Consider the following 23,285-nt stretch of genomic DNA (forward strand, 5'->3'; position numbering starts at 1 on the left):
CATTCAAATTCAAATTGAAAAGTACTTTATTGATCACAATGTTAATTAAAGATTAAAGAGCTTTACAGTAGAAGAAAATTTAGTTTTGAAATACAGAACAATTTGTCCGTTTTGCCTTTGGAAGTAGAAAAAGTACCAAGTAAAGGTATTTTGTCTAATTTTCATTCAACACTTTTTCAATCCACTGCCTGAAAGAGTCAACACGTGTGTAAACATCAGGAGTCCTTATGTTTCCACATCGACGCCCGGAGAAGGAGACAACACCTGCTGAAGCTCCGTCACACACCAATGGGCCTCCTGAATCCCCCTGCAAAATAGCAATTCAAGAAATATTAACAATTACTAGGTTATTTTCAAGTTTGGCCACTGTGATATTTGTTTCTGCTGAACATTACTTTGCATTTTGACCCGCCTTACCGAGCAGAAGCCCTGTCTGTTCCGTGAACCCATGGCACAAACCATCGTTCTTTCTATGGGAACTTCTCCCCATCTTCTCTGACATGTAGTTGGTGACATAATTGTGACATTGACCTCTTGCAGCTTGTTTGCCAACGTTCTGTTGTCCGATATGTCCCCCCAACCTGCTGTGATGCAACGACTTCCTGTTCTGAGGTTACCAGACTTCAGAGAGATCAACTGCACTTCTTTAGTAAGATTTGCCCTACTGCTAAGCTGAGGAATTATGAAAAGAAAACAAACAATAGCAGAGTTAGAGGTTAATGATAATTCAATTATGTGTAGAAAGAGACAAGATGTACAGATTTAGAATGTAATATATTTGACCCAACCTTCAACAGCATGATGTCATTTGTAAGATCAGTGTAGTCTGGATGGGGAAAGGATCTGAGAACACGAAGGCTCTGCTTTGCTGGCTCATTGGCTTTCAGTGTGTCTGCTCCAAGCACAACTGTGAATGGTCTAGAAGTCACAGAATTGCACAAGTTGCATGCATTACAAAAAAAAAAAACATAACTACAATCAAAATATGAAAATGTAGTCTAATTTATTGTCAGTGAGAAGGAAAACTAAGGAGGGGTGCACTGACTGCAGTTTTCTGGCCGATTGCCGATTACTGATCCTTCAATAGCCTGATCTGTCGATTCTGAATTTGATCAATACCAATTTGTTTTGTCTGAAATGTTACTAAATATAGCAAGAAAGTCACTGAGTTGGTAAAAGTGGGGTGACTATTGATAGCTGCAAACATGCAGACATGACCTGGTGGGCCGGTCTGTCAGTCAAACCTTTCTCACGGGAGAACAAAAGTTGACAGTGGTTGATTTGTAGATAAGTTCAAGGAATAAGATCAGCTTCACATGTAAGCATCGGCCGATCACTAATCTCCCTAATTGAAGGAAACTGGCACCGATATATTGGCTGGCCAATAAACCGGCGCACCCCTAAAAACAAGTTTGTTTTTTTTTTCTTAAAAAGTATGTAGTTACTTATGTTCAACTGTGTTTATTTTTATGTGTATATTATGAGGGAAATTTTGATCTTTTTTACGGCCTTTTTTCTGCTTTTATCAAAGGCACAGTTTAAGATCTATCCTTAAATTTATTTTCTGGAGATCTATAGATTTCTTGTAATTTTTAATCTTGCAAAAATGATACAAAGCATAATTTTTGTGCTACACTAAGTTTAAGAAATGGTGAACATTGTTACCTTTCTCTCCAGAATCTTCTTTCTAGGATAAATTCTTGAAAGGTTTCTTGTTTTCTTATTGCCTAAGAATTATTTTGAATTTATTAGATTTGTAGCGGTGAGCAAAACTTACACCATTATGTCACAATGTGCTGCTGTGAGCACAAAATCCTCTCTTATGAGCACTCCGCCGCAGATATGTTGACGTTGGATTTGCAGCGAGACCATGTACGGCCGCGAGTGGGGGACAGCATCTTTGCCACCAACAATCCGAGTGCCTTCAGCTCCTGCAATTAAAAAAATAAACACTACAGTTCTGCATTTTGTACCCTGGTGCTGGTTGCAACTAGCTTTAGCATAAAGGTGTTGTGGCTTACCCCGGAAAGCACAGAGGAGCAGCAGTATGAATCCGAAGGTCATGGTGTCCTGTGAAACCCACACTTTGCTCTCTTAGCTTTATAGCATTTTAAGAATCGGAAGAAAAGAAAACAACTTCCTTATTTGCAGCTTATTTGCCAACAAGCTGGTGATGTTTCTGTTAGGTTGGTGAAATGACAAAAGACACCTTACAAAATATCTGAAGCAAGTTTCAAAACAGGTTTTGAAAACCGAAGTAAGTGATCTGCAGTTCAGAAAAAAATAGAGGTGGGAGAAAATGACTTTTTCTTTGCTAGTGGTTTGTTTTAATCCTAATACTTCATTTTTTTTAAAAAACGCATCCTCTTTAGACAGCTAAACGATTTCCTTTTTTCAGCTTGTTGCATCAAAGTTTGGTTGAAAAAACTGTGAGGAAAGAATGTGGCTTAATGCCACTTCGCTTTTTCATTTAACTTCTCAGCGGCAAAAAATAAATAAATAAAAAAACCTCAACAAAACTGCTTTTACTAATGTAGTCATTTTCACTGCTTATATAAAGAAACTGCACTTACTTTCAGAATGCTTTGCAAAGGAAAAGCCCCTCAACATGAGGAAATTTGAAATTAGCTAGAGTGAAATATAAAAAAAATATCCTTTGCGTTGATTTAAAAAAAAAAAAAACACTTATCAGAGAATAATGGTCTTCTCAGATGGTAAATGAGGTTATTTTTCAACTACTAAAAGCAGGCAAAACCTATATGCCCAAATCCATATTTTAAATGTGTTTAAACAAAACCCCCCCAAAATTCATCACGTGTTTTCCTGAAGCAGGCAGTTACTTTAAGGCTGTCATTTCTCATGAAATCTTTGTAATTGAAAACTAAATAAAAGTGTAAAGTATCCCTAACTCTTAACTACTAAGCTATGATTTCACACTTTAAAAGTGAAATGATGTTTGGCATATTTATGTGAGGCTGAAGAGGTGGATATTATACTAACTCAACTTTTTTTTGAGCTTTTACTACATTACAATGTTATTTCCTCATGAAAAACTTACTCGGATTATTGCTGGGATTCATTTGATTTCCAGTTGACAAATCATTTATCTCCCGTGGCAGCTATTCAGGGATGCCTAAACACTTGCTGATGCAAATCTCCGCCTATTTACCGACATTTTGGAGCTTCAGTCTGCAGTCGAGCTCCATCCTCACAGAGCACCGCTCCACCACTCAGCTCCGCCTGCCCAACGGCAGCAGCTATTAGGGAGCGTAGGCTCTGACTGCGAGTGTGCGTTTGTCATTCGAACTACTTCTCCTACCAAATCTCCTACAAACAGTTGAAATCTTGGACAAGCATTGCTGTGCGACGTGTTGAAAGGAAAGTGTGAGAAAGGAAAGGAGCACTAGATATAGCAATTATGCAAGGTCAAATTTATTTTAAATTATTTTTGATATATACAGCATTCTCATATCAAACAAAGGTAATAGTCACTTGCTTGTGCTATAAGCTAGAAACTACTTAATACCTCCAACCCATTCAAATGCATTTGTAAGATTAAATTAATGGGCAACAAGGTTTAATTCTTGTTGACAAAAACATCACAAAGGATAGAATATTTGTGTTTGACACATTTACGGTACTTAAATTCATATTGATAGCGTATTTTTTCATAAAGAATATGCATCTAGTTGCATCCTTTGATTATATTTTGCTTTATTTCACAGTTCTGCCACCAGCTGACAGAGGCATGGAAATAAGATGAACAACTCCCTGAGTAAGAAGACCTTCTGTAACAAGTTGCTACACACATTTATTTGTTTTCACAATGTTGTTGATCCATTGAAGATATTTGGATATGTCTGTGTAGACATTGGGTACATCTGGGTAGTTGCAGTTGGCACGTTTGTTGAATGACACAACACCAACAGTTACCCTGTTACACACTAGAGGACCACCGGAATCACCCTGTAAAAATATTGTGTGGTCCAACACATGGACACATGTATTGGTTTTAAAAAAGGACTATTTGAAAAAGTCAAATAGTCCTCCCTTAGAGTACTTGACTCTAAGGGAGTCAAGTACTCCCTTAGAGTCACCAACAGGTGGCAGTGTAGAAATGAGGATATATCCTGCCTTCTCTGTCAACTTTTTGCTGGATTTTCCTAGATGGTTAAAATAATTCAAGACGCCATATCTATCCATCCCATGTTTGTATCTTTAATATGCTGAATGGAAATCACAAACACTTATCTGTTCTATTAGGAAACATTGTGGGAAGAACAGCCAGGTGACAAATTTATTTCCTTATTAACCAATAGTTTGGCGATAAAATCAAGTTGAAGTTGTTTTCTGTCTGATTGCTGTTCATATGTCTGCCTGTGTTCTTATTGAACAGAGTATAGAAAAGTGTAAGGATAAAAGAGGGTTACAAAACCATAAGTTAACCTCCTCTTTCAACATAAAGTGTGTTGAGAAAGGTGGTTAACTAGAAAACAACTACTTCCTTCATAAGAGGAGTAAAGACCAGAAATATAAGCTGCATTTCCATCACAAATGTGTGCAAAACATTGCTTATATTACACCAATGTAAAAAAAAAAAAATAAATCCCTCAAATTCCCTCATTTAATAAAAAGGGACTCTTTAGTTTTGGTTCCTATCACATCAAGAGAACTGTAGTGCATCTCTCGCTCTGCACTATGCCTTAAGTCTTTCTGGAATAAAGTTTAAATTCACAATTTTTGAAATTCTTGGACAAAAAAAGTTATTTACAACAAAAAAGTTGTACATACCATTTACACACCAGGTATGTACATATATTTCTGTAATGTGATCAAAAAACTTAAGCGGGATTTAGCTGTACTGGAACATTTAGTCGTAAAGGGGCCTGAGGATATCTATAATTATGAAAGAAGGATCATGGCCGTAGGAAGGAAGTCCTGGACATAAGCATCTGATATAAGTTTCTGTAGAATTGTTGGACTAAACCTTAGAGATGAGAAGCTCTTTCATCTGTGGGAAGCTCAAAGGAGAGGATCTGCAGTTTTGCATCAAAAAGAGTCAGTTTAGGTGGTTTCCTGGGCATCTCAGTTTGGAGTTTCCAGAATGTCCCACTAGGAGGATGTCCCGGGGTAGAACTGACTCCATAGACCATATATACAGTAAATTACTGCCGTTAAATATGTACTTATATGTTTTTGTTGAGAAATAACAAAAGGAATCTCACTTTTAGCATTTGATTGCATTTTGCTTTGCTTTATTTCATAATTCTGTTGAATACCAGAAGTTGACAAAGGCAATGAAATGAGATGAACAACTTTCTGTGCAGGAAGACCTTCTGTAATAAGCTTATGACACACATTTCTTCATTTTCATAATGTTGTTGATCCACTGAAGATATTTGGATGTGTCTGTGTAGACGTTGGGTACATCTGGGTAGTTGCAGATTTTCTGATTGTTGAATGACACAACACCAACAGCTACTCCGTTGCACACCAGTGGACCACCGGAATCACCCTGTAAAAATATTAGTTTTATTTTTATGTTGACCAAAATATTTTAGACGATATGAAGAGCAGTAACACTTACCTGACAAAATCCTTTGTCTGTGTTGTATCCACCAGCACAGATCACATTGGAAGGGAAGTCATCCCCCCATTTCTCCCGACAGAGTTGTGGATTTAAGATTGACACATTCACCACTCTCAGGTCATCCACACCAGCATGGTGGGTCCCAGTTTGACCCCATCCAGCTACAGAGCAGATCTGACCATCTCTAAGGTTTGCATTGGAAGACGTTGGAAGTGGAATTATTTTCACCCTGTTATTTAGCGGAGCTGTCCCGGACAACTGAAGATGTACAAAATGACAAGAAATACTAGCTCACCTTTTTTTTTTTTTAACACTATCTCCATTATATCTATATAATTTATATGAATCAATGTGCACTACATGACACAATGCATGTTATTTGTATTAATATGTACTTACTTTAAGGAGCATGATGTCATCACCAAGTCCAACAGATTTATAAGTTGGATATTTGCATAAGTATTCAATATTCACTGGGCTCACGTTCCTCTTTGATAGCTTGTGGGTTCCCAGAACAACACGCACAGGTTCACTGAAGCATTAAATGTTAAAATTCTTATGGTCATCAGTCACAATTTTTATGGTCATTTTATGACTATTTCAATGCTCATCATTCAGAAACAGACATAGATGAAGAACTTACTCTGTAGCACAGTGTGCAGCAGTGACCACAAAGTCCTGGCTCACTAGAAATCCTCCACACACATGACCATATTTGTTTTGCACTGAGACCATGTACTGCATTGAGTTCTCGGGTGCCTTTTCCCCATGTACGATGTCACTCCCATGGACTACAAACACCAATGTAGGAAAAAAAAATCAGCTTAGAAATATTTTAGTTAGAAAGTAAAAGAAGATTTCTTACCATTTTGCCCAAGAGATGTCACAATGTGGAAAAGCAGTAATGTACCCAGGCCGTGCATGGTGCCAGCTCTTATGGGTTGTGCTTGTGATGCTGAGGTTTTTATAGCATATTGCTGGCTAAAGTCATTATCTAAAATCTAGATCCTTGTCTTTACCACATATGCCAGTAAATAATTGTGAAAAAAATATGTATCTAAAAATTTCCTACTCCTATCTAAACAATCAATAGACCCCCACCCTGAGGTTTCAGATACAAATATGGTACTTTCAGAGTGAGTCTCTATTGGTTGGAAACTTAGATAACTCAGTCTTAATGGCACTTAGTAGCATTTAAAATTACCTTTTAGTTTTACTTCTGTATTAAAAAAAACTTTCAGCTTCTTCATATTTATGATCTCTTTAGTGAAATTTGACACTCCCCCCAGTACATAAGCATCCTCATTCCAAACACGTTCACTTAAATTTTCACTTTATGGTACATGTTCACATTATTTATTGACTGTATCTAAGAATATCAAATGTATTTTGAATTTAATTGAAGATATAATACAATATATAATATACAATGATTTAAATCTTATTTGTAAAGACTAGGTCATCAAATCAGTGTGTCAACTACAGTACATTGCCTGTAGGGATTTTTAATGTCCATCAGGTGTCAGTATTTAGTGACACAGTATCAATACAGTTTTGCTATGGGTTGAAAGGCTTCATGACGCCTCATTTACCCATCACTAGTGGTGAGGCAGATACTTAGGACCCAGGTTGAAATGAAGAAATGAAGATTTTAATAATGAAATCCAGGAATATAAAGTCCAGGCAGTCCAGTAAATCCAGGCAGCACAGAGACAGAGAAGAAGGCTAAGGCTCCTCAACTGGTAGCAACTGGAAAACACGATGGGCAAAACAAACAAGACCACCACGGCTAGACGTAAGACCAGACAGTTTTGACAAGGACCCGACAAAGACACAGAAACGCAGGTGACATTAAATACACAGAGGATAATCAGGGAACGAGACACACCTGGGAACAATCAAGGGGAAGACTCAAGACACAGAAACCTAAAATAAACACACAGAAAAACTCAAATCCTTACAATTGTAGTACTCGAGACCGGTCTTGGTCTCAAGACCATTTTTTGATGGTCTCGGTCTTGTCTCGGTCTCTGCTCTGAGGACTCGGGATTTTATTTCAAGACCAGTCAAGACCGCAACTGTGGAAATATCACTAAACTTACAGTTTATTTGTTAACATGTTTGTTTTCACTGGATGCAAAACGCACTGATTAAAATCCAAGCAATAACGTGACTTACCAATTATGTGTTTCTGTTACTATCCCCACCCCCTTCCCACATTTCACTCGCACTCGGCGCTCCAAGACATGCGCGGTGTTTTTTTTTGTTTGTCTAATCGTCAGTAATATAAATGTGCTGCATAGATAATAAGAAATCCAATGGCAACAGCTAATTCAGCAGCAAATTATACATTTTTGAAATTCTTGAAAAAAAAAGAAGGAAAGCTTTTTATAATATATGAAATTTTGCACACAGTGTAAACACTAGGTAGGTCCATACTTTTCTGCAAAGTGATCAAAATGTTTTAGTGGGGTTCAACAGAGCTGTACATATAGTCCATAGGTATGAGAAAGGAGTCATGACCAAAGGAAGGAGGTCCTGATTATAACCATCTGATTTGAGTTTCCTCTGTAGACTGGTTGGACTAACCCTTAAGAGATGAGGACCTCTTTCATCCGTGGGAAGCTCAAAGTAGAGGACCTGACTATATATGATATGTATATTTCTCTCAATACATATATATATGTAAATATATGTTTCTGTTGATATATAAAAAAGAGTGTGTATCATTTGATTGCATGTGGCTTTATTTAACACATTCGTTGAATGCCAGAAGCTGACAGAGGCATTGAAATAAGATGAAGAACTCCCTGAGTAAGAAGACCTTCTGTAACAAGTTTGCTACACACATTTATTTGTTTTCACAATGTTGTTGATCCATTGAAAATATTTGGATATGTCTGTGTAGACGTTGGGTACATCTGGGTAGTTGCAGTTGGCACGTTTGTTGAATGACACAACACCAACAGCTGCTCTGTTGCACACCAGTGGACCACCGGAATCACCCTGTAAAAGTATTAGTTTTAGTTTTACATTGACCAAAATATTTTAGATTATATGAAGAGCAGTAACACTTACCTGACAAAATCCTTTGTCTGTGTTATATCCGCCAGCACAGATCACATTGGAAGGGAAGTCATCCCCCCATATGTCCCGACAGAGTTGTGGATTTAAGATTGACACATTCACCACTCTCAGGTCATCCACAATAGCATGGTGGGGCCCAGTTTGACCCCATCCAGCTACAGAGCAGATCTGACCATCTCTAAGGTTTGCATTGGAAGACGTTGGAAGTGGAATTATTTTCACCCTGTTATTTAGTGGAAATTTCCTGGACAACTGAAGATGTACAAAATGACAAATACTAACTTAGATCTTTCTAAAACTACCTCCACATTAAATCAATAAAATACACATAAATAGGTGTGCACCAAATGTCACATTGCATGTTGCTTGTATTAATATATACTTACTTTAAGGAGCATGATGTCATCACCAAGTCCAACAGATTTATAAGTTGGGTATTTACAGAAGTATTCAATATTCACTGGGCTCACGTTCCTCTTCGATAGCTTGTGGGTTCCCAGAACAACATGCACAGGTTCACTGAAGCATTAAATGTTGAAATTCTTATGAGGGGACATTTTTATGGTCATCAATAAGAAGCAGACGTAGACGAGGAACTCACTCTTCAGCACAGTGTGCAGCAGTGATCACAATGTCCTGCCTGACTAGAAATCCTCCACACACATGACCCCATTTGTTTTGCACTGAGACCATGTACTGCATTGAGTTGGCTGGGGCTTTTTCTCCATGTATGATGTCACTCCCCTGGACTGAAAATACAGGCAAAGATTAGCAATTGGTTCAGTGAGACAGTTGGAGAAAGACAATCTGATAGTCTCTTACCAGTTTGTCCAAGACATGCTAGAACATTGAAAAACAGAAATGTAGACAAACGGTGCATGATGCCAGCAGATCCAACTTGTGGTTAAAGTATTGCTTATCTGGGCCTTTTATACAGCTGTTTGGTTTACAGGCAGTCATTATCTACAGCAATCTGTTCTTAACACCCACATCCGTCAAAGTAACCTGTTTTCAACCAGTATCATCATTTGTAGCCCTCACCAGTCTGAGTCAAGTTTGACTCAGACTGAATGAGTGTCTTGTGTTCTGTTACATCCATGAGATTATTGTCTTTGCTACTTTGCTTACAACTTTTCTCCCACTTAATTCACAGCTGATTCTTTTGGACTCTGTTAATTTCAAACAGAGCCATTTTCTTCGATCCACACAAATACATTTGTGATTTAGACTATCATCAACCCAAATCATACTTATGTATAATTAGTAAGTAAATCTGTGTCATTTATTTCACCACTAATTAATCAACCTAATTACAAATCTGATGTAACTTTCTTTTTTCTCATGGAAATTGTTTTTATTGATATTCATTCAAAAATCCAATAAACTCATTCTATCTGTCAACCAATTGACTCAAAATAGAAATTATCGTCTGTCAAACTTACACGTCTTTATCTGCGTTTGTTGAATAAAGATATTATGAACCAAACTAACATAAATAGAAGGAGAAACAACAAAGGACAAACTAAATACCTTGACTGATGAATCCAAAGGGTGTAAAATAAAAGGGAAATGTTCATTAATCTTTTTAGCATTATTGATGAAGCCCAAATAGCAATGTATGGTATTTAATCAGAATTTCATGAAATCTTGCATGAAAATATCTCGAGTTCATTATTTTTTAATGTGTCAACAGATTTACTTCCACAAGTGGAACATCATGGCTTTTGCTACTTGGTAAATAAAATAAATAAAACTTAAGGACAACTGACTTAAGAATACAGAGATGAAAAAGAAAGGAGGAAGGAAAGGGAGAATTGTGAGGGAAGGGTTTGAAAGGAAAGGAGTAAGGGAGAGAAATAAGCATAAAGAGAACACAAGTCAACACCTTAAAGTCTGCCTCTAAACCTGCGGAGAAAAAACAAACCAAGGAAACGAGCAACATATACATAATGATAAGAATAATAACATAATTGGAAAGTAGATGGTAATACAAGACATATTTAGTGGCAACTACATCCCAATACAGCCTGATAGTGTATTTGACAAGCAGTTGAATCCGAACACTTGTGTTTTCTTTGCTTTATTAATTTATCTGGTTTAAGATGAAAAGTGGGGTTTAAAGTTATCACTCTTTTACATGTGTTCCCTCCCAGTTGGAAACTAGTAGTGAAACAGAATTTTTTTCATGTCACTTTCATCCATGTGTCAGTTCCAGCCTTTTAGACTTTCAGGACTTTTCTCCCTAACCTGCTGGTCATTTATTTAGAACATTGTAGGCCAAAGGCTAAGAATATTGTAAAATAGTCTTTAAAAGTATCTTCTAAAATCACACCATTGCCAAAAGAGGATATAAAAGGCTTTAAGACCCAAAAAGCTCAGGACAATGCAGGACAAATGGTAAAAGTTCCTGCATTGAAAGAAATTGTGGTAAAACCATGTACAGGATGGCTTAGCAATAATCGTAAAGTACATTTGGAAGCTTGTCCCGCAAATAATCTCCTACCTGACTATCTCTGGCAGTAGAAATTTATTGTAAAAGTACAGTAGAGGAGTAGGATGAACCGTCATAAAAGGACAAACCTCTATCTAGCATCTGCATAATAATGGAATTTATAGAGTGCTGCACTATTGGACAGTGTAGAGGTCCAAAATATTACTCCAAAAAACAGGAAGAAGAGTGGCAAAAGCTGGGTGCTACACTATGCTGTGTTGCCCTCTATACTCTAGCACATACTCTGCAGTGTATGGGAACAGAAGCATACACCTGACACCATTACCTAGAGCAGGTGTGTCCAACTCTAGTCCTCAACAGCCAGTGTTCAACATGTTTTTGATGTGTTCCTGCCACACTACAGCAGATTTAAGTTCTGCAGAACCCTGCTAATGAGCCATTCAATAGATTCATGTGTGCTGCAACAGGAAAGCATCTAAAAATGCAGGATTCCGGTCCATGAAGACTTACTTTGAACACCTCTTACCTGGAGGCTGCATTGGTGTACTTGCAAATCCATACATTAGAGCTGTAATCTGAACACTTCTTGCCAGGATCTTCAATCAAGGCTATATTACACTGGAATCCTCACGACTACGGGATGTAAACTAAAAGGTACTTTTTGTGCCAGAAATTGCAGGTTTCTATTTGAAAAATTATGGACCATTTTCCTCCCTCTTCATAACAGAGGTAACATTGTGGATTTACTGGAGTCAACCTAGTTATAACATGGATTTCAGCAGTATGTGTTGCAGATACCTCCCACCATGACTCAAATCAGTAACAGAAACAGCACACTGTGAAGAAGTGCTGTGAAGAAGTTATTTTGTTTATGGTGTTTGAAATAAAAGAGACAGCTGACGATATTCGAAACATTTTCTTTTATTCAGCTAAAGATCAGAAGCTGACGACATCGACCTAAATAGAAGCCACAACTTCACCCCACACACACTATGAGCTGGAACAATGCTTCATTCTAAAGGTTTGCACAACCACATTTCTTTTCCTTCAACGCACAGTTGAGCCACTGATGATATATAGAAATGTCTGTGTAGATGTTGGGTGCATTTGGGTAGGTGCAGTTGGAATTTCTGTTGAATGACACAATACCAACAGCTTCCCCGTCACACAGCAGAGGGCCACCGGAATCACCCTGTGAAGATGAGGAGTTTTTGTACATTTGTTTAATATCTGTCACTATGGAGGAATTTTTCTGCCATAATACAAGAGCACACATTTTCAGTCTGAAAGCAGGATTTTATGTCTTTTGTTCTCAAGATTTTTAATACTTTGATTACATTTTTATTTTGAATGCAGGACTTCATATCTTTCTTCTCAAAACTTGTAATGATTGCACTCAAAACTTCTCCTCACACTCAGACTTAGTCTCTGCTCAGACTCTGTTTGCTTTTGGAAACGCCTTTTGACACAGTCGCCTGGCAACCTCTCAGCCAATGGAATGAAAGTGTTGTGCTGGGTGCATTTGTTTCCTTGTAGCGGGTTTACCTGTGTGGTTACTATCGATTGTAGCAATCTGCACAGGCGACTGTGCCAAAATGCATTTACAAAAGTGAGTAGAGAGTCTGAGCAGAGACTAAGTCTGAGCGCAAGGAGACGTTTTGAGTACAAGCGTTACAAGTTTTAAGGTGAAAGACATGAAGTTCTGCTTTCAAAATGTATATGTAAGCAAAAGTATTAAAGGTTCTGAGAACAAAAGACATGACATCCTGCGTTCAGACTGAAAATGTGTGCTCTTGTATTATGGCAGAAAAATTCCCCCAAGCGAACAAAAAGTTTTTCAAGAGAAGATTTGCTCTGAGCAGAAAAGTCTGAGCGCGAGGAGAAGTTTTGAGTACAATCATTAAAAGTTTGAGACGATATGAAGTCCTCCTTTCAAACTGAAAATGTGTGCTCTGGGATTGTGGCAGAAAAATTCCTCCATATGTCACCTTATGTTTGGACTATTAATATACAGAAAATACAAAATATGTACCTGACAGAATCCTTTTGTGGTTTCATATCCACCAGCACAGATCACATTGGGTGGAAGAGTATTATCCCATTCCTTCTGACAGACTTGTGAATTTATGATCGACACCTTTGCGACTCTAAGATCATCACTGTACTTGTTGCTTTCTGTTTTACCCCATCCAGCGACCATGCATATCTGATTTTCTTTTAAGATTTTGTCAGACTTTGGAATTGGAATGGTCTTCACTGCGTTGTTCATGGAGACCTTCTCAGAGAGCTGAAAATGCAAAAACAGAAGAAAAAAAAAAGACAAATTTCATGTTTTTTCCTCATTTGTAATTCCATAATGATAAATAGCATGTGCTTGCATAATGCTTAAACTAATCTAGAGTACTCCAAAATTCTCCTCTTAACATTCCTAGCGTCATAATTTTCTTCAAAACACATGTATAGCTGATGAACTGAGACTGAATTTTCACAATTAAAAATTTGCACAACACCTTAATCTTCTACTATACGTTCCTAAGAGCAAAAGTTTAAATGGTGAGTGAATTGTATACATAGTTAAACTTCTCTAAACATTACAATGGCACTCTTCCTCCTGTGTCTTACTCCAGAATATTTACACATGCTAAATATTCATAAGAACATTTAGTATGTCTATAATGTATTAGTTAGGAATATTAAAACTAGTTATAATGGTGTAATTAGATTATTATTTTTTTTGTTTACCATTATTTATAAAGGGGACGTCACTGGAATATTTTGTGTGGGTTGATATAAAAGTCAATATGGGATTTGGGAAATATAATAAAAAATATTAATACTTGTATCAGTACAGCTGCTACTTGCTACTACAACTGCTAGCGATAATAATTATGTTGCTCATTATATTTATGGTGCAGGATAACTGATTTACACTGAATAATAATATGTTTGTACATAGAATTCATACAAAAACTGGTGTTATGAACCTTTCATAAACACATACTTACTTTAAGCAGCATGATGTCATTGCCAAGTCCAACTTCCCGGTAAGTTGGGAATACGCAGCTGTACTGAATATGTATTTTTTTTATGTTTGAACTTTTGATATTCTGATTTCCCACGACAACCAGATTGGGTTTGCTGAAAGTGTTAACAGTAAGTAGGTTACTACATACATTTGCAACAAATAAACTCTACTATTAGTGGGATGCAACAATAGAACAAGGAATCAGACTCACGGAATATTGCAGTGTGCAGCAGTGACCACAAAGTCCTCACTGATCAGAAATCCTCCACATGTATGACGTCCATTGCTTTGCACTGAGACCATGTACGGCATTGAGTTTACAGCAGCCTTATCCCCATTTATGATTTGACTTGCATGAACTAAGGAGGTAGGTAAAGGACAAAACCAGTTCAGAGGCCTGTTTAGTTGTTTATGAACAAAAATATGTGGATTTCTTACCTGTTTGACAGAGAAATGTCAGCACAAGGAGATGCTGGAATTCCTTCAGTCTGAACATGATGCCAGCAAATCAAGCTTGTTCTAGCAGTGCTGTAGTTTGTCAAGCTGACCTTTTTATATCGCAGTTTCTTTTCCTTGCACATGCTATTATCTATGAAAATCTATATTAGCTTCACATCTTACCACATCCCCCTTAGATGCACACTTTAACTTGACAACTAGAATTATCTTTTACAATCTTTGAATACTCAGAAGTCATTATACTACGAACATGTGAAACGTTTCTTACTAGCCATCTCCATATCTTTAAACATCGCTCTGCATGTAATTTCCTCTCCCCTATAGGTTGTACTTTCATTTTTCTTGTTCACATGTTTTTAAATGCCACTAAGTTAAAGTGATGTTATTTGAAAATCTATAGTTTTTCATTGAAATGCAACACAATTTTCACCAGATACAGTTTGTTCAACCAGTTGTACACATTACTGGTAGTGGGCAGTACTATAGCTGCAGTATATTTAGTCACTTACAATAAGTGAGTAACTTTCTGAAAACAATGTACTAACAAAACTAGTTTTACTGTACCAATGTTTTTCCTTCAACTTGAAAATGATTGCTTATGAAGAAAAGTCATTCTTACTCGACTACAATTTCTGGCTACTTCTGGAAATCATAGTCGACTTTTTAAACAAAATTGCAGCAGACAGAAGCATTTATTTATTGTTTTAAAGAGACTTCCGGTCTGTTAATAAGATTCATTGTTTGAATATTTTCTTCTCAGACTATTGTGTCATTTTGAGGTGATGTAGACAGAAAACAGTAAATATTGCCACTGGAACTACTTCGCACTGTTCCAACGTGCATTACCTACTGTAAAAATTTTGGTTTAAAAGATTGTTTTATTTTTTATATATATCTAAAAATAAAACATTTCTTTGTGATGACTTCAGAAAAGGTATCTTGTTTATAAAAATAATTTGACATCTTTCACTGAAAAACATTGTTTTTTTTTTTCTTTCACTCAATGTATCAATATAGTCCAGTTTCCACGTGAACACAAGTTTTAACTCCATATTTGACCTCCTGCTCTGAATAGTCCATCCCTCACACATCCATACAACCTTGCTTTTATCCAGAACTTTATCAAGCTTAAATAAGAAACTGCAGCTACTTGCTGGTTATACACATGCAAAAATATATTGGGAGGTCAAGTCATAATATAATTTAAATTTAGATTCAAAAAGCAATGTGAAATTATTGTTTTCCTGTCACACCTTCCTGTTCTGTTCATCTACCATATCTTATTGTGCTCAGGTTCCTATTCCTGTTCACTCTTACCATCTTACTTTTTAACCTTTTGGAAGATTTTGATTGTATTTTTTGGAGGACAAACGACAAAAAAGATTTGAGGTGCTGTTACTGAGTGATTTATCCTACATCCACCAGCACTGATTGCACTGGGAGAATTATCATAACTACATATTCATCTGTTCAGCACTGGAAGCATGACATGAGAAATGGACATTATGTACAGAAGATTATGTAACTACTCTGTCAACTGCAACAGACAAATTACACTTGTGAAAATATTATATAATTTCGCACTGATCTTGTGTTTTCTATGCCTCTAAATCATTGAAAGGTCAAAGACTGCACAACAGAAATACTTCATTCTTAACCAATAATGGTAATTATTTTAAAGGTCACAAATGTGGTCAAGGGTGGGAAGACCATGTCATGAACTCATGATTCATTACTGATCATAAAACATAACCACATTGCTCATTCTTTCTAAAGCGTAACATCATACATAATGTCCTCTCAGCAGTGCGGTTAATTGTACTTCTCTTACTTACACGGTAAAGTTGTTCTATATGTGCTTTTTGCTTTTTGGTGCAATCTTACATTATGGTGTAAGATAATGTAAATGTAAATATGTTTATTCACTTGTCCCTATATATCTGTGTATTTACAGCTGGTTGACTATGAACTGCACCGTAACGGAGCTGTAGTTTTAAAGTTTAAACAAATATTGTTTTATTTATCAGGCAATTTTAATCATTTAATTTTTCTTGCTGAGGTAAAGTAATTATTCATTGCATCTTGCAATGTCGAAGTGATGATATTCGACATTCGTACATGTCTCTGTTTTATTTGAAAAAATAGATTAAATGTTTTTTGGGGGGTTTTATACCGGAAAAATATTTTGATTTTGTCTGCATTTTTTTTTGCAATCTGACTCACATGGACTTAAAAATATTCAAAAGTCAAATACTAGGACACGAGTTTATTCAACATCTTGAGATTAGAGCAGCACATTTGCAAAACTGCCACAATTTCTGCTTCAATGTACAGCGACAGTGAGGAAAAAAAAAATTATATACATTTCTTTTCATTCACAACTTTGTTGATCCAATGAAGATATTTAGAAATATCCGTGTAGACGTTGGGTATATCCGGGTAGTGACAGTTGAAACCTCTGTTGAATGACACAACACCAACAGCTCTCCCATTGCACACCAGAGGACCACCAGAATCACCCTGCAAAGATGAAGAATTTAACATTTATCACATGATGGCCAGACTATTATTTCTGATCAAAATACAAAAAGCAGACCTGACAAAATCCTTTATTTATACCAAATCCACCAGCACAGATCACATTGTGGGGAAGGTTATTGTCCCACTGCTCTCGGCAGGTTTGTTGGTTTATGATTGACACGTTCACCATTCTCAGTTCATTACTATAATCGCTGTACTCAGTTTTACCCCATCCAGCCACAGAGCATTCTTGATCATCTCTTAAGGTTATTTTAGACAAAGGAAGGGGAATTGTTTTCACATCATTGTTTAGAAGAACTTTCTCAGACAGCTGAAAAGACACAAAAAAGAACATTAAGACTTTTTAACATGCTTTTTTTTTGTAGCAAGTCCAAAGGCAAATGCAGATGCATTTGTGTACAATAAGTGTGCTTCGCTAAGCATACTTACTTGAAGAAGCATGATGTCTTTGCCATGTTGTAGGGTCACATAATCACGGGGTTTGCATGTGGAATTAACTCCCACTTTCTTTATGTTTGAACTCTTGAGGTTGTGGTCTCCCAGAAGAACGTATTTCAGTTCACTGAAATGTTTGCAATTAAAAGTTGATTTTAAAACTAGTTTTAGCAACAGTCAAGCAGAAAATACAAACAGAAGAAGAGAGAAAACTCACTTTCCACCACAGTGTGCTGCAGTGACCACATATTCCTCATTGATCAGAAATCCTCCACATACGTGACCTACATTGGTTTGCACTGAGACCATGTACTGCATCGAGTCATCTTGGACTTTTTCCCCATGTATAATATCATTCCCAAGGACTATAAAAATATTCAAAAGGCAAATATTAGGATGAGGCTTTATTCAACATCTTAAGACTAGATGTCAAACTAAAATCTCTTACCAGTTTGTGCGAGACATGACAGAATGTTGAGCAGCAGGAAATAACCCAGACCCTTCATGATGTCAGCCAATAAAGCCTTAGGTTGTTGGAAGGTGAAGTTGCTGCCTTTATGCAAAAGTTTGTGCCTAATGTTTGCATATCTGAGGCAATCTTTACACCACATCCCCTTTCAGAATACGTTAACAAGTTTGTAACTGTGTAGTACTTCGTGATCTTTGAACTTTTGTCAGTCTGATGTAAATAAGTTAATTGTCTTGAGGATTTGTCACATTTAGTCACATTGATTTGCCTCTTGTCCAGATTTTAATGCTTTGTTCTACTTAGTTTTGATGTTGCTTATTTCAGACTTTTAGATGATTATTTACAAATCCAAAACATTTTTTCCCCACAGACTTTCTCTCTTTACACCCTGTCTGAACTATCTTGACCATCTTTTTTTTCTTCTGCTTTTCCACTATTAAAATGTCAAGAGTGTCCTGATCACGATTTTTTTTTTTTAAATACCAATCCATGTACCGGTAATTGGACAATAGACATCAGCTGATGCTGAGTTACAGTCCAGTAATGCTTTTAAATGAATAAACTCTGAATTCAAAATTTTTATTGCGCTGTGAAAGAATGGCACATTTTATTAGTGTTTTAACTCACCTCTTATTAATGATGATCTTGACATGATGAACATAAGCGGTCTTGATGGCCACGAGAGGTCTTGAATGAAGGCCATCTGCAAGACTTTTGTAATATGTTTTAGTAAATCTCTGCTGTTTTGTTAATTAGAGGCATTTTCACAGCCACTGCTAAAAATTAAAGTTTACCTACACTTTATTTGAGCATTTTTTGTTAACTTAAGCAATTGAAATTCAGGGTGCTAATTGTTAGCTTCTCGGTATTCCAGGTACTGACTTTCATGCCTTCCAGTAGCTAACAAAGCTTAGCTAAAAGCTTTTTTCCTGTTTGATGAGCAATGGTTCAATGCTAGATTTTCTTTATATTTATTTACCCTGTCAAAAAGCATCTTGTAAGTCTTTACATCAGGATCAGTCTGGATAATGCTACAAAAGATGACATCTTAGCGGTGCAGCCACGGCTTGAACACTGTTATCAGTTCATCTTTACCTGCAGACTGCAAAGCAACATCTGACAAGAAGCACCAATTGATTTGTTCAAATATGTTTAGCACAGCTCTCTGATCTTCTGTTGTGATGCATTGACAAAAAGAGCTAAGCAAAGTTAAAAAGGGACAGCTAACAGTATTGCTGTTGATTTGTGACCTGATAAACTCATTATTTATTTGTATGCCATGCTTCCATACATGACATGTACATGTATAAAAGGTTAAACACAACAATTTTTTATGAAGGAGACTGTCAAGATTACATCTACTCTGAATCTACCATTAACAACAAAGACTTTACTTAATATTCAAATTCAGCAAGTGTGTTCAATTCTTATTTCATTTGTAATTCTATTTTTATGCATACCTTAATTTGTGGACTAATTTATTGTGGCTTAGCATTTCAGTCTTCATTTGAGAATATACCCAAAAAACAATACTGTGGACATTATATAGAAACGTATGTGCTTAGATTTTTAATTTCTGCATAGAATTGTTTGGTTGTTACCAACATCTCATGGAAATTTCAGATCCAGCCTGATTAGAAGTATATTTACTGAGAAAAACAAATATGTAATATGTATTTTCCTTGATACAAGAACATCACTGTATGCTCAAACTACATCACCAAATGCATAAACCACATAGACCAAGCTTTCAACATCTTACTTTCAGCAACAAAAAGAAAAAAAGAAAAGAAATATCACTGGTAGAATATTCTGAGGTTTGGTTATATTCTTTCATGAGAAGTTGGATCAAAATCACCCATATGGTAATCTCTTGGTTAACCAAAAGCTCACAACATCTTTCTTTTTTTTTTCAACTGAGTGATATGGGTCTATGCAAATCTAACCACAGTATGTATAGGTGCACCAAAAAATATACCTGTGAGACATGGAATCGTGGAAGTGTAAATGGTTATTTTCCTGTTCACTGAAACCAAAACAACAAGCTTCAAGTTATAAAACTTTTACATTTTCTGTGATGCAACTTGCTTCACATGAGACAGAATGTAATTTTGTTGTTTTTCTTGCTTTTGGAATCCAGATTTCAAGCACCTTCTCAAGACCAACGTGATAATGAAATAAAATTATACCAACTGGAAAAGAACCATTCTTATTAACTATAAATCTAATTTCCCTTGTGTTTTAGTAGAAACCACCAATATGAAACACAGCAGAGCTTTTAAGACATTTGATTTAATCTGTTAAAGGAAAAAAAAAAACAGTTATGCATTATAAAAGATGCATTCATGCTCTGAAGCTTTTAACAGTGCTTTTACTTGAGAATCTTTTTAAAGTAAAATACCTGCCAATACCTGGCATCTGTTTAGATGTTAAGAACATTTGAATAGTCACAGTTTTTTTCCATGTTGCAAGTCACAGCACGGATTTCCACTTTTTTAAAGACCCACCTGAAACAGAAGAAAACAAAGTTCATCAAGTTCAAAACTTTACAAAAGTTGTTACTTTGTGTACAAATTCAGATACGTCTGTAGTTTTAAATAGCTCACAAAACCTGAACAGAAAGACAACTCATCTGACCCCTTGCTAGCTGGAGTCGGCTGCACAAGAAAAACACAACGAGGACTTTAATAAATAAAACAAGCTTACGTTGAGAAGTGTAATGTCATTGACAGATTTGACTGTATTTTGTTGTGCATCATCAAAAGCACTCTAAGGATTGTCAAATTAATGAAGACATTGTCAAATAATTTGAACTATTTATGTACTGTAACTCCATAAAACTCACTGTTTATTACAGTGTGCAGCCATGGCCACACACTGTAATAAATGAGGGCTATTATGTTCTTTCCAGTTACGTAGTGCCATTTTACATCACAATCAAGCAACTATGTAACTTCAGTTGTTATAAAATATTGAATATATCAAACATAACTTAAAAGAAATTGGTGTTCACAATTTAACACCTTGAAATGGCTAATGATCTCAGTCCCTCTGCTGGTGCTGCAAAAAAGGATGTTTTGACTAATAATTACTAGATTTTACAATATCATCGTTCTGTCAGAAAATGACAGAAATGTGAGAAGATGAAGACACATTAAGTCCTGCAGTGTCATCATCGATTTATTACTATACGGATGTATTATCAGCGGGTTGAATAGTTATATAAATTATGAACATGCTTCATTGCAGCCCCTCTCTGTCTGTGCACAGAGACAAGTAACAACAATCACATGAGTAAATGTGGTGTAGAGGAAACGGATGTGGACGGTTTCTGTTGAACGGTGAAAAACACATACAACAGGAAAATTTAACTACTAGTTAAGTTACTTTGCCCCCTTTAACATTGCATGGAATGCTTACTTTCTCTCCAAAACTTCTTGCATAAAAATATAGTCCTTCATGTCCAGCTTTTCTTTTCTTTTTCTTTTTTTTTTGTGGTGATGTTGCATCAAAGCCAAACAAAACCATTGTACTGTATTGCCTTAACTTAGCATTTTTGAAGGAAATTCATCACTTTTAGTGTTATTTGAGTAAAGTTAATGTTAGTGCTGAAACTAAAGCTTTAGCACTAACACTAACAAGCTTTAGCACTAACTAAGCTAAAACTTTAGCACTTGCTAAAGCTTGTTTTATCTTCTATTCGCTATTGGTGTTTCCAATGACATCACAAAACGTACAGATTGGTCATTTGGAAAGAAACGAGCACAACCATGTAGCAATATCTAAGAAAACAAGTATCAAAAATAGTAACTGAGAGAACAATGGGTGGTTTTCAAAGAAAATGTGATGTTTGATCAATGTACATGACCCATAAAAATCCTTACCAAACATTTTCTACACTCAGAACTGCCTTTTGTTCTCAATGAAGCTGACTGAAGCTGTTGAGGAACAAATTGTCAGTGGCCTGCATAATGGAAAACATGGCTTTTACTTTAAGCAAAATAAGAAATCTTTTTTATGGCTGTCTTTTAATTTGAAAATCTGCAACTTGTCATTAAACTACGTCAGAGTAAACATGTATTCAATGCGCCTAAAATGAAAAATTTACTCTTGCTGACTATGTTTTAATTTTTGGCAATTTAACTTTATGAACTAATACAAAATACTAGTTGTGCAAAGAAGGACTCTTCATATAATGATGAACATCACAGCCAACCCTGGAAATCTTTTACATGAGATTGAGCAAAGCGTCTTCAGTCAGAGGCCTACGCTTCACCACTGTTGTACTGACCACTGCATGCAGTAGATTCCTTTCCATAATCATCCCCTAAGTAGAAGAACATCTTGGAAAAGTGCAATGACCTCTACTTTCCCATTAGTATTAATCAATTATTTATGAACCCCATACTTTTTTTATAACCACCAGACTGTCTTCACTTTGATAATTCCTGTTTACTAATGCCAATTGGTAAATGATAAAGTTTTTCATTTATTATCTTTGTCTCTGATTGCCATAGTTGGTCATAGCTCAGAAATGTCATTTTCTCTAAAAACAAAACTAACTTTGTGGCATTTCTGGAGTAGCAGCTTCTGGTTACCGCTCTATTTTTGAAGTTTTTCAGAACAATGAATTGACTGACGTACTATTGCAACACGCTATAGCTGCCACCTAAACTCTGAAATACCATTATGACTCATTCTGTCTTTTCTCTGAAAACAGATAAGTATCTCAGCAATGACCTACTTTTAGGAAACAGACCGAATCTGTTTAAACCCTTTGAACCTCTGGAATAAGACAAATCAAATTATATTTGCATTCACGGGGCTTAGGTAGTGGTAGGATGGTTATGTAATTCCTCCAACATGTAACTGTGTCCTTGTGAAATGAAATCTGAAAAACCAGCAGCATCTTGAAGGGATGGATTTTTTTTTGAAGACAGATTCTGTTTAGTTACTACTACTTGTATTTCTAACATGTTGTTGAAATCTGTCATCTTTCTATGAGGAAAAATGAAGAAATCCTCAATCAACTTGTACTGAAAATCTTCAGATTACAGAGTCCAGTATTGCATTAAACATTTTGAGCCTGTTTAGCCATGTTGAAAAAGACTTCTCTAAGATTTGTTACTGCTTTATAGCCAAGCAGGATTTATGTTATTCTGGTAAAGGGACACTGGCAGAGGCTGCCGTATGTATCAGTCGGCTTGTATCAGTCTGTCTGTATCAG

General features: G+C 36.2%; 5 protein-coding genes across 5 annotated transcripts; all 5 read right to left on the minus strand.

Moving 5' to 3' along the window:
- Positions 1–8: 8 nt before the first annotated feature.
- LOC116726453 (mast cell protease 3-like) lies at positions 9–2,152 on the minus strand. The gene is made up of 5 exons (XM_032573192.1): positions 2,022–2,152; positions 1,778–1,931; positions 789–918; positions 418–672; positions 9–307 (listed from the first exon to the last, which is right to left on the minus strand). The coding sequence occupies exons 1-5, from the start codon at positions 2,062–2,064 to the stop codon at positions 155–157; spliced, it is 735 nt and encodes a 244-aa protein (XP_032429083.1). The 5' UTR covers positions 2,065–2,152; the 3' UTR covers positions 9–154.
- A 3,073-nt stretch (positions 2,153–5,225) lies between these two features.
- LOC116726451 (duodenase-1-like) lies at positions 5,226–6,567 on the minus strand. Its single transcript, XM_032573190.1, has 5 exons — positions 6,456–6,567; positions 6,234–6,381; positions 5,990–6,122; positions 5,588–5,848; positions 5,226–5,515 (listed from the first exon to the last, which is right to left on the minus strand). The coding sequence occupies exons 1-5, from the start codon at positions 6,511–6,513 to the stop codon at positions 5,348–5,350; spliced, it is 768 nt and encodes a 255-aa protein (XP_032429081.1). The 5' UTR covers positions 6,514–6,567; the 3' UTR covers positions 5,226–5,347.
- A 1,088-nt stretch (positions 6,568–7,655) lies between these two features.
- LOC116726452 (duodenase-1-like) lies at positions 7,656–10,439 on the minus strand. Its single transcript, XM_032573191.1, has 5 exons — positions 9,500–10,439; positions 9,279–9,426; positions 9,064–9,196; positions 8,669–8,929; positions 7,656–8,596 (listed from the first exon to the last, which is right to left on the minus strand). The coding sequence occupies exons 1-5, from the start codon at positions 9,555–9,557 to the stop codon at positions 8,432–8,434; spliced, it is 765 nt and encodes a 254-aa protein (XP_032429082.1). The 5' UTR covers positions 9,558–10,439; the 3' UTR covers positions 7,656–8,431.
- A 1,587-nt stretch (positions 10,440–12,026) lies between these two features.
- LOC116726450 (mast cell protease 1A-like) lies at positions 12,027–14,951 on the minus strand. The gene is made up of 5 exons (XM_032573189.1): positions 14,593–14,951; positions 14,366–14,513; positions 14,135–14,267; positions 13,162–13,416; positions 12,027–12,321 (listed from the first exon to the last, which is right to left on the minus strand). Exons 1-5 carry the CDS (start codon positions 14,648–14,650, stop codon positions 12,145–12,147), a joined length of 771 nt encoding a protein of 256 aa, XP_032429080.1. The 5' UTR covers positions 14,651–14,951; the 3' UTR covers positions 12,027–12,144.
- Positions 14,952–16,859: 1,908 nt separating this feature from the next.
- On the minus strand, positions 16,860–22,259 carry LOC116725301 (mast cell protease 8-like). The gene is made up of 5 exons (XM_032571257.1): positions 18,038–22,259; positions 17,807–17,954; positions 17,584–17,716; positions 17,210–17,464; positions 16,860–17,133 (listed from the first exon to the last, which is right to left on the minus strand). Exons 1-5 carry the CDS (start codon positions 18,198–18,200, stop codon positions 16,969–16,971), a joined length of 864 nt encoding a protein of 287 aa, XP_032427148.1. The 5' UTR covers positions 18,201–22,259; the 3' UTR covers positions 16,860–16,968.
- Between the last annotated feature and the right edge of the window lie 1,026 nt (positions 22,260–23,285).

Source organism: Xiphophorus hellerii, chromosome 9, assembly GCF_003331165.1.
Source record: "Xiphophorus hellerii strain 12219 chromosome 9, Xiphophorus_hellerii-4.1, whole genome shotgun sequence".
NCBI lineage: Eukaryota > Metazoa > Chordata > Actinopteri > Cyprinodontiformes > Poeciliidae > Xiphophorus > Xiphophorus hellerii.